At 48.1% G+C, this 16,509-nt stretch overlaps 1 protein-coding gene across 1 annotated transcript in view; it reads right to left on the bottom strand.

The window, feature by feature from the left end:
* The window catches only part of CSMD2 (CUB and Sushi multiple domains 2), a gene marked incomplete at its 5' end in the record, with an annotated part of 593,570 nt that overhangs the window by 139,514 nt on the left and 437,547 nt on the right, over nucleotides 1-16,509 (bottom strand). Inside the window, 2 exon segments of the mRNA XM_080802687.1 lie at nucleotides 1,063-1,254; nucleotides 6,115-6,317. Coding sequence (XP_080658813.1) covers nucleotides 1,063-1,254; nucleotides 6,115-6,317 — 395 coding nt within the window.

Below are 16,509 nucleotides of genomic sequence, written 5' to 3'. Positions count from 1 at the left end.
TCCCTCTGAGCCTGAGTGGAAAGACATGCAGGGCATCGCCAGGGTGAAGGCTGCTGGGCTGTGTCTTGGGAAGTCCCTGGAACACATCCCCAGCACAGGAGCTAGTGTGGGAAGTAGGAAATTGAAAGGCTCTCCTTTCAGACTGATGTGGGTGTGAATCTTGGCTTTGCCATGTCCTAGCTCTGTGATTTGGGCAAGATATCCAAGTTTATCTAAGTTTCAGTTCCTGAACTGTAAAGTGAGGGAATGGTGCTCATTTCAGAGAGCTGCAGGGAAAAGTTAAATGAGGTTGGGTAAGAAAATGTCCAGTGTGGGGCTAGCACACAGTAAGGGGACCTGGGGACTACTGCTTCTCTTCTAACACCTGTCGTTGACCCGGGACATAAATGCATTCAGGACTGCCTGAGAAAAAAGGCCATGCAGCAATGAGCACCTGGCATGTTTCTATTTCTTTCTCCCTTCAAGTTCCTGCCTCCTCCCAGGCTCAAGGAGCTGGGGAGCAGTATTATTACCCCCTAACCCTTACAAGCTCTCTGACCGTGGGCAAGTCGCAGAGCTTCCATTTCTGCATCGGTCAAATGGGGAGATTTTTAAGAGTAAGGACAGATCGAGAGATCTAACACCCAGGTAACCAATAATTTCCTTGAGAAAAGAAAGGGCAAGGTTCTTCCCTTTGCACCTGAGCCTGTGGATGCCTTTCTAGTGCTTTGGATATTAGAAAGGGCATTTTGGAACCTGCTGACCTTCCTACCTGAGCTGATTCATCGTCTTCCTTCCCACCTAAATAGCCTGAGCCAGGGAGAAGAGAGGCAGACATGCCTGGCTTAGAAATTTTGGGGACCACTTTGGAGAGTGAAGAATTTGTCATGTGTAGACAGTAACTGTGAGTGTGTGAATGTGAGGGGGCATTTGTGTGCACATATTCACACAAAGCAGCATAAACTTTGGGTTTTCCGATGCTACTGGCTGGCCTCTAGATGCAGCTGCCACTTAGGCCATGGGGTCTGGCACACATAAGCGGTGGGACCAGAGGGCAGAATTCAGCCTGTGGCTGCTTTGTACCGATGCACGTGGGCGGACTGGGCTGCCAGAAGAATCTGTTCTCGATCTTCACACAGCTGATCTCCGCGCTCCCCTGCAGTGCATAGCCAGGGTCACACTGGAACACCGTGGAGTCTCCGGCTTCCCAACTGTCGCCACTCCGGCTCCCGTTCTGTGGGACCCCAGGGTCATTGCAGGATGTGGCTGTAGACACTGGGAGAACAGAAGAACAAGTGGGGTTGCCTAGAAGTCTGCCAGCCAATGAGGCTCTCAGCCCATCACCCTCGTTGTCATCACCGTGCCCACTGCCAGGGCCACAGCCACAATCTCTGTCACCTCCCACTGGTGTCACTGGCAACAGGGCCACCGTTTTGTTTCTGTTCTCACCCTCATCTCTGTCACCACTGGGGACCACCATAAGAACCATTACCAGAACCTTCACCACCACTGGCATCCACCTGTCACGAGGTACCAAGAGTTAGGTGTGATTGCACAGCTGTGATTGTAGAAGAAGTAAGCTGGGATCGATACCCGACTTGTTGCAGAGATAAGCAGAGACAAGCAGGGTCTGCCAGTGGGTTGGGAGCTGGTCTCCCTGTAGACCAAGCAGTGGATGTTAACAGGCACAGGGAGAACTGCAGTCAGGTGAAGGCAAACGCCCAACACCACATTGGCCCGGGACCAGAGGAAAGTCTGAGGTGTGTAGCAAGGGCCAAAGTAGAGTTCAAAGTAAACATTCATAGCTGAGATGTAGTCAACATTCAAAAACCTCAGGAATGTGGGAGACGTTTGCTGTCCGATACCTAACTTAGTGTCGGACAGACCACGTGCTTTAAAAGTGAATGTCAGATGATGGAGGGAAGGAGTAAATGAATAAAAGAACGAATGAGCAGATGCATCGTGAGAAAAGGAAATGATAGAAGAGAAAGTCCAGAGAAAGAATCGGGACAGCTGCAACCAAGGTCATCCTCCAGATTCTAGGCGGCAGGCTCCAGGGACAGGAGCCCCTGGAGGCCACAGGATCTGTAATATTCATTGGCTTCGAGGGTCAGATTCCCCCGCCCCCAAATTTTGGGGAAAAATAGCATGCACAAAACTAAATGAATTTATTGTGGAGTAGAATGTAAAAGTCATATGAGTTCTTCAGCAAAAACATGAAGCCTCAAAGAGACTGTAGCCTCCTACAGCTTTCAGATCAACAGATGGATAGACATTCACTCTCTTCTGCTCTGAGGAGGATGTCAGTGGAAAAACTCGAGAAGCCCGAGCCCAGGGCAACTGTACACACTAATATCACCAACTGTAAGATCTAGGATTGTGTGAACGAGTCTGGAGTTATACATCTGATACCTCATACCCAGTAACGATATACGGGAAACTAGGGCTCACAGTCACATCTGTTTCTATGCCTGCTTGTGTAAATAAGTTTTATTAGAATACAGCCATGCTCATCTGTTTATATATGCTATACTATACCCAGCTACACCTGTAAAATCTTCCAACACAGCAAGCTCAGGTCCCTCCCTGCTTCTCCCACTCCCCAGGGCCTTTGCACCTGCTGGTCCTTCCACCTGGAGCGATGGTGCAGCAGACCTTCCTAAGTCAGCTCCATATTGTCATTCAATTTTCAGCTCTCAAATCACCTCCTCAGACAGGCCTCTCTGACCACCTTCTTCTGGGCTCATCCCTTGGCCCCCTGCTACTAATTTGGTCACATTCTCCTCTTTTGTTCTTTTCATTGCATAGTCTGTAATACTCTTGCTAATTCATTTGTCTCTTTATTGTAATATCACTTGTGCATCTCTGCGGGAACAGAGACCTCGGCTGTTTTGCTTCCAACTGTATCCCCGGGGCCTAGAACATTACCCAGCACACAGCCGTGCTCAGTAAATATTTGTTGAATGAATAAATAAATGAACAAATCATCACCATCTGACACTTACTGAATTTATTTATAACGTCAAAGAAGAATCAATCTTCTTCCTTCCCAATTAAAAACAGACTTAGCTTTCATCTCTAGCTTTATAGTGCACTGTACACATGTAAATGATTCCCTGAAAGAAAAATAGCTCCCTGTTCTGACCATACTCAGGAAGATTATTTATGTAGGAGGTGACAGAGTGCAATGATGAAGAGCCTGGGTCTGGGAATCAGACATGGGGGTTCTGATCCAGTCTCTGCTGCTTATTAACTAGATGACCTTGTATGAGAAACCTCCCTGGACCTCAGAGCCCGTCTGTAGCACGGATTAAATAACGGCCACCATACTCTAAGGCTTCTGTGAAAATTACTAGCAGAGTGCTTAGGGTGGTGCCGGCTCAGCGGGCGGCAGTGACTATGCGTCCCTCTCCTTCAGTGTCCCCCTTACCCTCTTTGTTCCCACTTTCCCTCTTTAATGCTCCTGAATTTGAGCTGCTTGGCAAAGCCCTGGGAAAAGGCTGGATCTGCATGGTTCAGACAGGATGTTAGATGTTACACAGTCATGTTTACTCAATAAAGCCAAGCCTGCACTAATCGTCTCTGGCATTTCTGTACAATCCCCTGTCAAACACACACTATAAAGTTAACCTGGGGCGAGCCACGCAGCCTTCCCTAGAGGAGTCCTGGTATTTGCTAACTGAGGACAGCAACAGGGAAGGTGACCTTTCCTGAACCTCGGTTACACCCGGACCCCGGGCCAGGTCGTCTTGGCCTTTCTGGAGTCCAGGCTAGGTAGCTTTGCCCACGCCCCTCTCCACGGACCTAAGCGATGGTCAGGGCAGCTTGCCTCCGGGCATCCACGCATTAGAGAAAACCATGCGCTCATGTGCACAGATGTCCACGTGCCTGCTTTCCCAGTAAGCAGTGAGTAAACCGCTGCTGCACGCGTGGGCCGTGGAGGAGTCTGAGCGGCAGGACTTGGCAAGGGTCGGCCACCTCCAGCACAAGGCAGGGTGTCTGGGATTGACAACACACCGAAGAAACCGAAGTAAAGCGCTCGCTGTGCCACAGGCCACGGCAATTTATTCTGAATGGGGAGGAAGTGGCATCTGACACGCACCTCGAAGGATGAATAGTCCTTCTATGGGCTGGACAATGTGTGAGGAAGCAGCCAGAGCTGCTGGGTGAAGGTGCGGCTTGTGACAGTGCCCAGGGATGCTGTCCCACGTGGCCACTCTGACAGTGCACAGGAGGTCAGATAGTGCAAACCCACAGGGGAATTTGTCAGAGCAATTAAGAGGGTTTTTCTTTTTTTTCTTTTTTTAAAGCGATAACCATTAGCTTGGGCACAGTCAGAGAAAATACATGTCTGGTTTAATTATTCATAACACTCCTTTCCCCAGAGAGTGGACTGAGCTGTCTCTTTAGCATTCCACTCTCCTCACTGCTTACGGATCCTTTATGGCTTATCCCAGCAGTCTCCGAAGTCTGTTCCATAAAATGCTAGTCTCTTGAGATGGTCTAGGAAAAAGTCCTCCATGGTCAAATATATTTGGGAACTGTGACCTACTAGATAGACACCTTCTGAATTCACCCGCTAAATTAGCATACCAAAAGTTCTCAGAGGTCCCAAGTTACAGATAGCCTCTTTAGGTTTGCCTTGACCTAAGGCTGTGCAACGTTCTTTCTCCAGCAACATCAGCCAAGAGTCCGTGGAACTCCAGGGAACAGATGTAGGGAAATGCTTATCTGAAAATGACTCTCTCGTTGCCCTGTGGTGGGACCTAATCTTAGATGAGCTCACTGTTACCCTGTGGTCCCCAGAGACTCTCCATGGGCAAACGGGTACCAGGATTCCATGTAAGAAGACTCCCAGTGAACCTGGCAAGGAGCTCTTCCTCACCAGGCTAGAAGCTTGCATGAGTGTTAATCGGGCAAGTTAATGGGTATAAAGGAACATAATCCTGGAGGCATTCATCTGCCCTACAAACTGTTGAATGCTCATCTCCATAGAGAAAACAGATGCACACAAGAGTTAGAAGCAGGGTCTGTAGCCCCATTTCAGCCCACCTGGTACTGGAAATATACCCAACCACCCTTAGCTAATAAACCACCGAGGGGAGACTGTGGAGGCAAAGCCATGGCATGGGTGCCACATGGGCTTACTTTGCAATCACCATGGCAACCCCCCCACACACTCTGGAGTAAGGACATGGTAATGAAGACAGCTGCTGTATAATAAACATAAGCATAAAGCAAGGCAGAGTCACTTGTGCAGGGAGATGAGTGATGGAAGAGGCACTTCAGAGGAGATGAGACGATGCATCACAGGGGGAGGCAGGACCAACACATGAATTATCTAATACCGGGACTCGGATGTGTGAGCATTGCCCATTTTTGGTAGCTCTATGTCATGCTCCTCCATAATTGGCTACTAGAGTGCATAATTAATTGAATTTAGATCATTTGTATTTGGCTCCCGGTCCTTCCTGGGATCCGCACTAGACTAAGAACCAGAGTGTGTGGCATGTCAGAGCAGCTGTTCCGTAACCAAGCCCCATACCACCATCCATAGGGGCTTGCATGACTTCTTCTGCACTCCGCGTGTTTCAAACTGCATGTTCTGGAACCTCTCATCCTGCCTCTGGACTTGTGCACATGCTCTTCACACCTAGGGTGCCCCTTTCTTTCTTTTTTCGCTAACAGGGATCCACAGACTCCCCCCTCCCCCGCCAAGTCCTACTACGTGGCCCTTCCCACCCCTCAGAATCATCAGCTACTCCCTGCTTGAAACACGGTCTTTCCCTCTGTTACTGCTGCTCCTCCTGCAGGTCTGAGCGTGGGCTCTGTGTTTTCTGGAATATCTTTTCTTCCTGGTGCTCCAAGGTGAGCACGATAGTTTATATCTCTCCCCCCACAGGTACTCATCAATCTGCATGTTAGTGTCTCTGAAGCTGCTTGTCTTTCCCTGCAGAGTAAGCCCAGCACAGATTTTTGAACACAAGTGCTAACCAGGTGCCAGGCACATAGCCCCTGCTCAGTGGCTCTCTCTACAAGAGCGGAGGGCTGGAGGAAGGGAGGGCTAGGAGGGGAGGCGGCTGCTGTCGTGTTGCAGGACAGATGGACAGGGGTGGGCAGAAAGTGAGCACAGACCTGAGAAATGAATGGCAAATCCCTGCTTGCTGGTGAAGAAGTCGGTGCTGAATTGCAGAACGACCGAGTTGAAGGTGCTGTGCAGGTCCTTGGGCAGGGCCGCGCCGCTGAGCTCCTTCAGCAGGACCCCACTCTCCACAGGCCCATCCCAGATGCGCAGCACGTCGTGGACCTCCTCTGTGTCAAACACCAGGAAGTGGAGCCTGAACAGAGAGAAGAGGAAGGTGGTCATCCTGGGCTCAGCGCCTTCTTCCCAGGGGCTTCAGGTCAGAGGAGGTCGGAAACCCAAGAAAGTCTTGCTAGAAGGAAGAGAGAGCAGTGTCCAGCAGCACCCTCCCTCATGGCTTCCAGCCGGCCTGCCCCTCCCACTGGGGGTCCCTAACAGCCAGGACGGGGGTGGGAGGGGGGTGTAGGTTTTGTGTACCTTGTTGATCATCCTGAGCTCTATGTTGCCACTGTCGAACCCCACTCATCTCTTCACTGTCCACCGTGGTCCCCAGACTTCCTCCTGAGTCCACTATCGTTCTAGATTGTGAGGGTCACGCCGAGAAGGCATACACCCAGGCAAAATCCCAGAAAGCCATTTTGTGGCTATTGACAAACTGATTCTAAAGTTCATATGGAAAGGAGAAAGCCCCAGAACAGCTACACGATAGAGAAGAAGGACAAGACTGGAGACTGACTGTACCCGATGTCAAGACGTAATGACAATGCTGCAGTAATCAAGGTGGTGGGTATTGGAGAAAGAACAAAGAGATCCATGGAACAGAATAGAGAACGCAGAGACAGACCCACAGAAATACAGTCAATTGATCTTTGACAAGGGAACAAAGATGGTCTTTCCAACAAATGGCACTGAAGCCGCTGGACACACACATGCAAAAAATGAATCTAGCTGTAGACTTGAGGCCCTTTATAAAAGTTAACTCCAACTGGGTCACAGACTTAAATGTAAACATAAACCTATAAACTCCTAGAAGACATGGGAGAAACCCTACATGATCTTGGGTGTGGGGAAGACATCTAGATAAGTCAAAGGCATGATCCGTGGAAAAAAAAAACCAACTGATCAGCTGGGATTTACTGAGATTAAAAATTTCAGTTCTGCAAAAGACAATGTCAAGAAAATGAGTAGACAAGCCATGAACTGGGAGGAAATATTTTCAAAAGACGTAACTTGATAACAGACTGTTACCCCAAATATACAAAGAAATCTTAAAACTCAACAATAAGAAAACAAGTAAGTCTGATTAAAAAGTGGGCCAAAGACCTTACCAGAAACCCCACCAAAGATAGACAAATGGGGAATAATCACATGAAAAGATGCTCCACATCCTGTCATCGGGGAAACGCAAATGAAAGCAGCAGTGAGATACCACTACATGCCTATGAGAATGGCCAAAATCCTGAACACTGAGACCACCAAGTGCTAATGGGGAGGGAAACAGGAACTCTCACACACTGCCGGTGGGAATGCAACATGGTAAGGCCACTCTGGAAGACAGTTTGGCCATTTTTGGCCAAAGTAAATCTATAGAATGTATACATCAGAGTGAACCCTGATGGAAATTATGGACTTTGAGCAATAACGATGTGTCAGTGTAGGCTCACCACTTGTAACAAATGTCCCACCCTGGTGGGGGGTATGGTTCATGGGGAAGCTATGCATGTGGTGGGGCAGGGGGCAAATGGAAACGTTTTGCACCTTTGTCTCAATTTTACTCTGAACCTAAATCTGCTCTAAGAAACTTGGCCTTAAAAAAAGGGGCATGGGGGTAAAGGTAAGGGGTGTGTTGTGGGGTTTGAGAGGCTGATCCAGTTGTGGAGGGGGGGTTGGTGGTGAGCCTACATCTTGATTTCCAGGAACAGAACCTGGGACACTGGCTACACACAGGCTTGGCTTAGATAATCCTTGGGGATCTGAGGAGGCCAGGCAGGGTTTCCGCATGAGGGGGCGGGCTGTCTGCAGGCCACAGACAGAGCTCTCAGGGCAAGGTAGTTGAGTAGGAACCCTGAATTCTCCCAGAACAAAGAGGTTCTAGCTGCCAAAGCTATTTGACTACCAGCCTTTCTCTCCTAATCAAATTTTTATTTTGGAACAATTTTAGACTTACAGAAAAGTTGCTAAGTTAATATGGAGAATTCCCATAGATCCCTCACCATTTCTCCTACTGTTAATGTCTTATGTTTCCCAGGTGCATTTGTCACAACTGATGAACCAACTTGGATGCATTACTATGAACTCAGCTCCATGCTTCATTTGAATCTCACCAGTTTTTCCACTCATGCCCTTTTTCTATTCCAGAAGCCAATTCATTTATCACTATCTCCTTTAAAAAATATCTTTTTTAGGGGCACCTGAGTGGCTCAATAGGTTGAGCATCTAACTCTTGGTTTTAGCTGAGGTCGTGCTCTCTGGGTCCTGGGGTTGAGCCCTGCAGTGGCTGGCTTGGTGTGCTCAGCAGGGAGTCTGCTTCCCCTCTCCCTCTCCTTCTGCCCCTCCCCTCTCAAATAAATAAAATAAAATCCCTAAAAAGTATATTTTTAAATTATAAAAATAAGACATGCTCAAGGCAGAAAAAGACAAACAATATATAGATGTACTGAATTTTTTAAAGTCTCTTACACAAACCAATCTGTTCTCCAAAGCTTTTCAGTTGATATTAGTCTTGCTGCATATCGTTCCAGACTTTCTTTCAGTGTGCACACAGTGTGCACTCCCCAAATGGGACCATATTTTATAGAATTTTAAGTTACTTTTTTTGCTTAAGACTGTTAGGGACATAATACATATATTTCATTTTTTTCCTACAAAAAATGGACACTGTTGTATTTCACTATCTCACATATGACTGTAAGGAACATTCCCATCTTTACATAGCTTTGCCCATTTCTGTTAACATCTCAGTCGACTGTTGGAGGAATTGGGGGGGGGGATGAGTATACACTTAAAAAACTTTCATAAATGCTGTTAAATTATTCTCTTAAGTGATTGCATCAATTTACATTCCCACTAAACAGTATCAGTGTGACTCCTCTCTCTAAACTTCACCTCATCAACATCAGATATTTAAAATACTTGCCCATCTGCTAAACCAAAATGGAATCTCACTGGTGTTTCGGATAATTTAAGTTACGTGCATATTAAATGTGTATCTTTGTTATATTTTGTTATATGCATATCTTTGCATATATTTATTGCCCACTTATATATCTTCATAACCTTTAGCCATCTTAATGGAGTTATTTGTCTTTTAAAATTCTATTTGCAATTAATTATAATTTTTATTCATTATTTTTATATATTTTTATTTCTCTCTTAAATATTGCTAATATTTTCTCCTAGCAGCTGGTGTCTTTTTGCCCTTTAAATTTTGTTTATGGTGCCTATTTTGGTGTAGGACTTATTTATTTTTTTAAGATTTATTTATTTACCTATTTATTTTTTAAAAGATTTATTTATTATATGTAGAGAGAGTAAGTGAGAGGAGAGGCAGAGGGAGAAGAAGAAAAATCCTCAAGGAAGGAAAAATCCTTTTCCTTGGTGAGCACAGAGCCTGACATGGGCTGGATCCCAGGACCCTGAGATCATGACCTGAGCCAAAATCAAGAGTTAGAAGCTTAACCGACTGAGCCACCCAGGTGTGTCTGGACTTAAGTCATTTTATGTAACAAATATGCTAATCTTTTCCCTTAAGGATACTGATGGCAGGGCGCCTGGGTGGCTCAGTTGGTTAAGCATCTGCCTTCAGCTGAGGTCATGATCCCAGGGTCCTGAGATCAAGCCCCACATTGGGCTCCCTGCTCAGTGGGGAGCTGGTTTCTCCCTCCACTTGCTGCTCTCCCTGCTTGTGCTCTCTTTTTTAAATAAATAAAATATATATTTTTAAAAACAGAGATAACTTAAAAAAAAAAAAAAGATACTGAGTGTCGTGTTTTGCTTGGGCAAACCCTCTTCTTCCCACAAGATTAAAAAGCCAAACTTGAGTATTTCCCCAGATCTTGTTAGTTCTATTTTTTGAGGTTTATAGGTTCATTATGTTTCCAGATGGACACTCAACTCTCCTACCACTGGTCTAAAGTAGCCTCGTCCATGTTTTGACTATCAAAATGCTCTGTTTACTTCCTCCCAAGCATTTATTGCAGTCTATACTTACTCATTTGTTTACTACCTGTCTCCCCAACTAGAAGATAATTTTCATGAATAGGGGACCAGGGGCTATTCACTCTGGTGGCCTCAGAGCCTATGATGTGCCTGACACTTTGGATGGTGCCCACGAATGTCTGGGGAATGAAGACAGTTGTCACTGAATAATCCAGGCTCCCCTCATGGATATGAAACATCATTTTGGTCATGACTCTGATTCTAGACACCCTCCTTAGCTCCAGGACTCCTTCCTTGGTCTCTACAGATGCTATTTGTTGTACCACAAACACACCTACACAACTTACTTCTGTTTTCATATTTCATATTCTTCCAGGGCAAATCCCCCTTCATTTTTTCTCCCCCAAATTTCTTAGCTATTTTCCCAAATTTATCCTTTGAGATGAACTTTATAGTTATCAAGTTCCAAAAAAACCTCACTGATATTTTGATTGGAATTGCACACATGCATTGATTCATTTGGGCAAACCGATAGCTTTACATTATTTTTCCCCAGCCAGGAACGCTGTAGGTATCTTAACCTATTTAGGACTTTGTTCATGTGTCTTGGTAACATTTCACGGTTTTCTTCTTTGTTATGTTTTTCTTTTTGCATACTTCTTATTAAATTATTTTATTATGAATGAGATCTAATTTTTATTTGTGTATTTGTTGTTGGGTATGTGTGCATGTTTTTTCTTTTCAGTTACCAGGTAATTTTACTAGGATTCAAGTGAATCTCCTGGATTTCCCAAGCAAACCCTTTTATAGATAGAGGTGCAGGTCCGCCATACCAGAAGCTGTGTGGGTGCTAGTTCCCCTGGCAGGCATCCCCTCCGGGGGTTTCTGGCAGAGTAAAGACAGATGGGCTTCCCTTCCATGCATTCAGCAGGAAACAGACTGGCAGTCTGGGGCCCCACACTTGATTGGAAAGAGGAAGTGGGAGCTTCCCAGGAAGCAGAGCCAACAGGCATACCCACTGCCGTGCCAAGCTGCACCCTTCCTTTTCTGCTTTCTCCGTGATACTCAATGGATGCAAAATTGGCCTTAACCACAGGAGCAGACCTGGAGGTAAGCTGTGTGGTGTGGCCAGATGCGTTCTCAGAAAAGAGAGGCTCTCGGGGGCTGGACTTGTCAGGGAGGGAGGGAGGAGATGAGACTTGAAATTTGTATGGTATGAAAGGGAGTGGGTTTTCTTTGCATTAATAACATGAGACAAGGGGTGCCTAGGTGGCTCAGTTGGTTAAGCGTCTGCCTTTGGCTTGGGTCTGTGATCCCAGGGTCCTGGGTTCGAACCCTGCATTGGGTTCCCTGGTGAGCTTCTCGTTCTCTCCACCCCTGCTCATGCTCTCTGTCACTATCTCTCTTTCTCTATGTCAGATGAATAAAAAATATATTAAAGAAAAATAACATGAGACAAGACCCAGAGGTGGAGCAAGGTGAAGGGGCCAGGAAGAAAGGTGATTCCCACACTGGAGTCCAAGCGGCATCAGGAGGTCACAGACAATGGAGCTGGGCTGAGAGTGGGAAGATGATGAGGCCCCAGAATTAGCTAGAGGAATCTGGGTTTTGTCCCCTTTTAGTTAAGAGACCCACTGAGGTCCCAGAGGGTAAATAACTGAAGGAGTAAGTGAATGAATCCATGAATGAATGAATGAATGAAATTCCAGAAGGAACCGTCTGATAGGAGGCTGTGAAGAGAGAATATGGAGATGGAGCAGGGATGAAACACATTTATATGACAACCACCAAGTACAAAGCACTTCCGCGTGGTCTCACTTAGCCCCCGCGAGCATCTTTATTTTGTCAGTGGCATCCTTTCCGATTTTAAAAATGAGAATACAGAGGTTCAGAGAGGTTGAATAACTTGCCCAAGGTCAAGGGCTGGTTTGAGAGCGAGCCAGAATTACATTATATAATTATAGTCTGGGTCCAACCTTGGTGCTCCCACTCTTTCCCCTGAGAATGCTGCCTGTGCCTCCGGAAAGAAGAGGCTGTGGCCAGGAGGCAGGTGGGTGCGGGGAGGCCCCATCAGTAATCAATAGCTTACACGAGAATCATAACAAGGTGAAAGGGCTGATCTTTGAGACCATGAACTAAAAATGCCAGCTCGTTGCATTCGGCTCGGCTGATATGATAATCAGACAAAAGTCAAAGGCTTGGCGTTGAACAGGTCTAGAGAATGGCAGGGGGAGAGGCAGAGGAGGGAGCCCGAGGTCCTCTGCAGGCAGAAACAATGCAGCTCAGTAGCCAGAAGGAGGGAGGCTGAAGGGCCAGACCTCTTACTGCATTCATTTGTTTCAACACCTCCCTGCACTGGATGCGGGGACATAATGGTGATGAGGACAGGACGTCCTTTTCCAGTTATTTCTGGACATGGGCAATACTCCCTCACACACAAATCCCTGTAAAGATGATCAGCTGTGGTGGCACTTGTGTGGAAGGAAGCAGCATGCTGAGACAGAGGACCAGCTTTCCAGAGAGTACCCTCGGGGGGAGGCCCTCTGGAAGGAGGGGACAGGGAGGCAATGGGAGAGGCTCCCAGGTACCAGCCCTGAACGGAGCAAGAGATGGGAGAAAGCTTCCTGTGGTAGCGAGCAGCCGGTGCAAAGGCCCCCAAACAGAAAGGCTGTCGAGGGACTGAGATGGGCAGGCGGAGGCCAGGTCGGGTGGGGGACCTGAGGGGTGGGGACAGGGTGGGGGGGAGGGGGAGTTTGGGTTTCATTGAGGGGTCTTTCTGCTGAGGCCTGGCCGGATCCAATTTCCATTTTAGGGTCACTCCTGCTGCCCAGATGGGAGTAGCGGCAGGGGCTGGAGTGGGTGCACGGCAGCTAGCTGGGGTGTGGGGGGGCTGGCTGTAGGGAGGGGTGTGGTGACCTCTTGTATTAGAAATCCTTGACAAGAGCCAGGGAAGACTTCCTTTGTAAACCGACCACTCTGATTAAGACTCTTACTGAAGACTTGTTTTCATCTTTGAGAAATCAAAGTCTGTAAAATGCTAATCAGAGGTTCTGATCGATAGGGCTCATTCCAGGCCTGGCAGACAGCAGGCTTGCCTGAGCAGCTCTTCTGCAGGTGAGCATCAGTCTTCTTTGGCTTTTGAAAAACTGGGAGCAGTTTTGAGAACCCCGCTCCCCCGACCCCAGGTGGGGAGGCACTGAAGGGAGGGGAAGAGGCAAAAGGTACTCCTTCACAGAGAAGCCTTCCTCCCAAGGGGGTCTGCTTCTTTGGGCCACAGACATGACACAGGCCAGGGAAGAGGGCTGAAGCATGTTGGGCTAAGTGAAAAACACACAGTAATATGTGTGGGATCCCTGTAAAAACGCTTCGATTTGCAGGTTACTTTTGCCACCTTGCTCAATGGGGGGGACTGAAGTCCCCGGGGTTTAACACAGACCACTGTGGGGTGGCGAGTGGGGAGTGGGTATCAAAAAGTTAGTTAAGGCTCAGGGCCAGCATTCAGTGCATGTCTCTCTAGTACCAAAGGCATTCCTTTCACATTGTCTTCTACCTGAGCGAAGCAAGGAAAACTCCAAGGAGGAGGTGTCTTTGCAGTAGTTTTGAAGACAGAAAAGAAAAGCAGGAGGAGATGGAGAGAGGAAGATCACAAGAGAGGGAACAGCACACACAGAGGCTTATAAACGTGGGACTGGCCTTCCTGGATCCAGACTTTCTCCCACCCTTTCGATTCACCTTCTCAGTGCGGGGTACAGTGATCGTTCTGAACCACACTGTTCTTTCCTTCACCAAGTCCTTCAGGAGCCCCAGCTGCCATCCTCCAATCCTCTCTGTTCTACCCATTTCCTTCTTGTCTTCTTGCTTCAGGGATGTCTCTCTGCCCGGAACATTCCTACCCTCCCATACACTCCCGTACCTGCCACCTGCAGTGGGCTGAGTTCAACCCCTTCGGTGTCACCTTAACTGGAGTCGTCAATGTGCCCTTAATGGGAAATCAATGCATCGTTGCAGATGTAATCAAGTTCGGATGAGGTCATCCTGGGTTAGGGTGGGCCCTAAACCCAAAGGCTAATGTCTTCATAAGAGAAAGGAGAGGGAGACTGGGATACAGAGAAGCAGAGGGGTCAGCGGGGAGCAGACCATGTGAACACAGAGGTAGAGACTGGAGTGATGTATCTATGAGCCCAGGGTGGCTGGCAACTACCAGAAGCCAGAAGAAGGTTACAGATTTTTCCACAGAATCTTCAGGGGGAGCACCAACACCTTGACTTTGAGTTGTGAGAAAGTATATTTGTGTTCTTGTTTCAAGCTATTCTGTTTGTTACAGCAGCCCCATAAACTCATACACCACCTGACTAGCATGTACCAGCTGATACCCCACACCCAGTGGGGACCTTTCCCTGGGCGTCTCCATATCATGCACTGCCCCCCCATCCCCTACCAACCCCATGAACCCCATCTGGACAGATGCTCTGTCTGCTTGCTCCCACAGCTTTGGACCCATCGGTGACGTACCTGTCTTACCGAGCTCCTTAACAGCTGTGTTTCTGACTCATTCATCTCTGTATCTTTGGTACCCAGCACCAGGCCTGGCCCATGCTAAGCTCTTGGTCTGGTTGAACTATGAATGAATGGACTGCTCACCACCTTGCAGGAATACCATAGTTCAGCCAAAATCACCTACTCTCCTTGTCAAGTGTGTACCACATGGTGAGAGGAAATGAAATCCTCTGTGCTAAGGACGATACGTCCTATTTTGCTGGAGGTTCTGACATCTCTCTTTATGGCCCACATCCAGCTCCTTGGATCTTCCCACTGAATCTTTGATGCTCTATCACTACCAAAGAAATAGGAGCTAGCTGCACCGACCCCGAGCCAGAGCTAGCAGCCTTGTCCAAACCCAGGAGACATGGGGAGGATGCAGTCATGGTCTCACACTGGCTAAGCCCAGCCTGGTAGTTTCTCTGAGTCTAGATACAGATACCAAGAGTCACACATCCAATCAAGAGAGAACAGGTACCAGATGCAGACAGCACTGATGGGAATATGGCATGTCTCTGACCCTACGTATGGCGTGATGAGTTCTATGGTCAAGGCATGCACAGAGCAGACCCCTACCTGGGTGGAGGGGGTGAGGCAGGCCCCCTGGAGGAGGTGACAACTGAGCTGAGAGTCTTGTCAGATGCACAGGCTGTGTGCAGATGAAGGGGGTGGACGAGGAACGTGGGAAGAAGAGGGAATGCCAGGGAGGGAAAAGAGACAGCGTAAAGACATGGATGGGCTAGAGAGAGAAAAGTACCAGTTCTTTGGGAGGACACATGCATGGGGTGCAGGTGGTGGGTTTGGACAAGCATGTCCAATGAGTATACAGCATGAAAGGCACACAAGGAAGGGAGTTTCTGGAGGATTCTGACTTTAGGGATGAACGGGGAAAGAGAAGCCCATGGAGACTAAGACTAAGAGGTAGAAGGAAAAGCAGGAGAAGGTGCAGCCCTAGAAGCCAAGACAGGGGAGAGTCTCAGAGGGACAGCAATAAAGCCCAAACTGCTGTGGAGAAGGCAAGACAGGTGTGGCCTCTATAATCCTTGTAACAATGGTTCTGTGGTGATGGGGCAGGGCTGGGGGCAGGGGCGGAAGACCAGTGCCCACCAAAGTAGGGGCTGGAGTTGGTCTCACTGTCCTAAGTCTGGTGTCTGTTTCGCCTTGGGTATAACATGGGTGCTCACGGGGACCAACAAATATACTGCTCAGCTCCTCAGCCCCTAGAGCCCCTAGAGAACTAGAATCTCTAGTTCTCTCTCTCTGGCTCCCTGGGGACTGTCCTGAGACTCTGCTCTCTCCAGGGCTAGGTCATCAATGCTCAGCTTCTTGCCACCTGCTTCAACCCCAGGGCACCCTGGATGGTGGGGCTGACCCTGTTCCAGGATCTCCAGTTCTTACAGTGTCTCTGTAGGGTCCCACCTTCCTCCACAATCTCCTGGCAGCAGGTGCCCCAGGGAGGGCACTCCCACCCGGCCCTTGCTCCCCTACCACCCCCTACCAGCCTGCCACGGAAACTCCGCCGGACTTTGCTGTTAAGGGAGTAAGGCTCATGACACTCAGCTTCAATGGCACGAAGAGATTTTCCACCAGAGTCTCAATCTAAAAAGCTAGGGGAACAGTGGGTTCTTGCTGCAGGTGCTCGTACCTCTCAAGAGCTGTCCCCAGGCAAAACCTGCTTCTGGGATCTGGTCCTCAGTCCCCTCAATCCCAAGGAAACTTGGACACCTTGGATGCTCTTTGGATTCTGCCAA

This window comes from Martes martes (assembly GCF_963455335.1).
Source record: "Martes martes genome assembly, chromosome: 4".
NCBI classification, from domain to species: domain Eukaryota; kingdom Metazoa; phylum Chordata; class Mammalia; order Carnivora; family Mustelidae; genus Martes; species Martes martes.
This window is presented reverse-complemented; position numbering and strand designations above follow the sequence as displayed.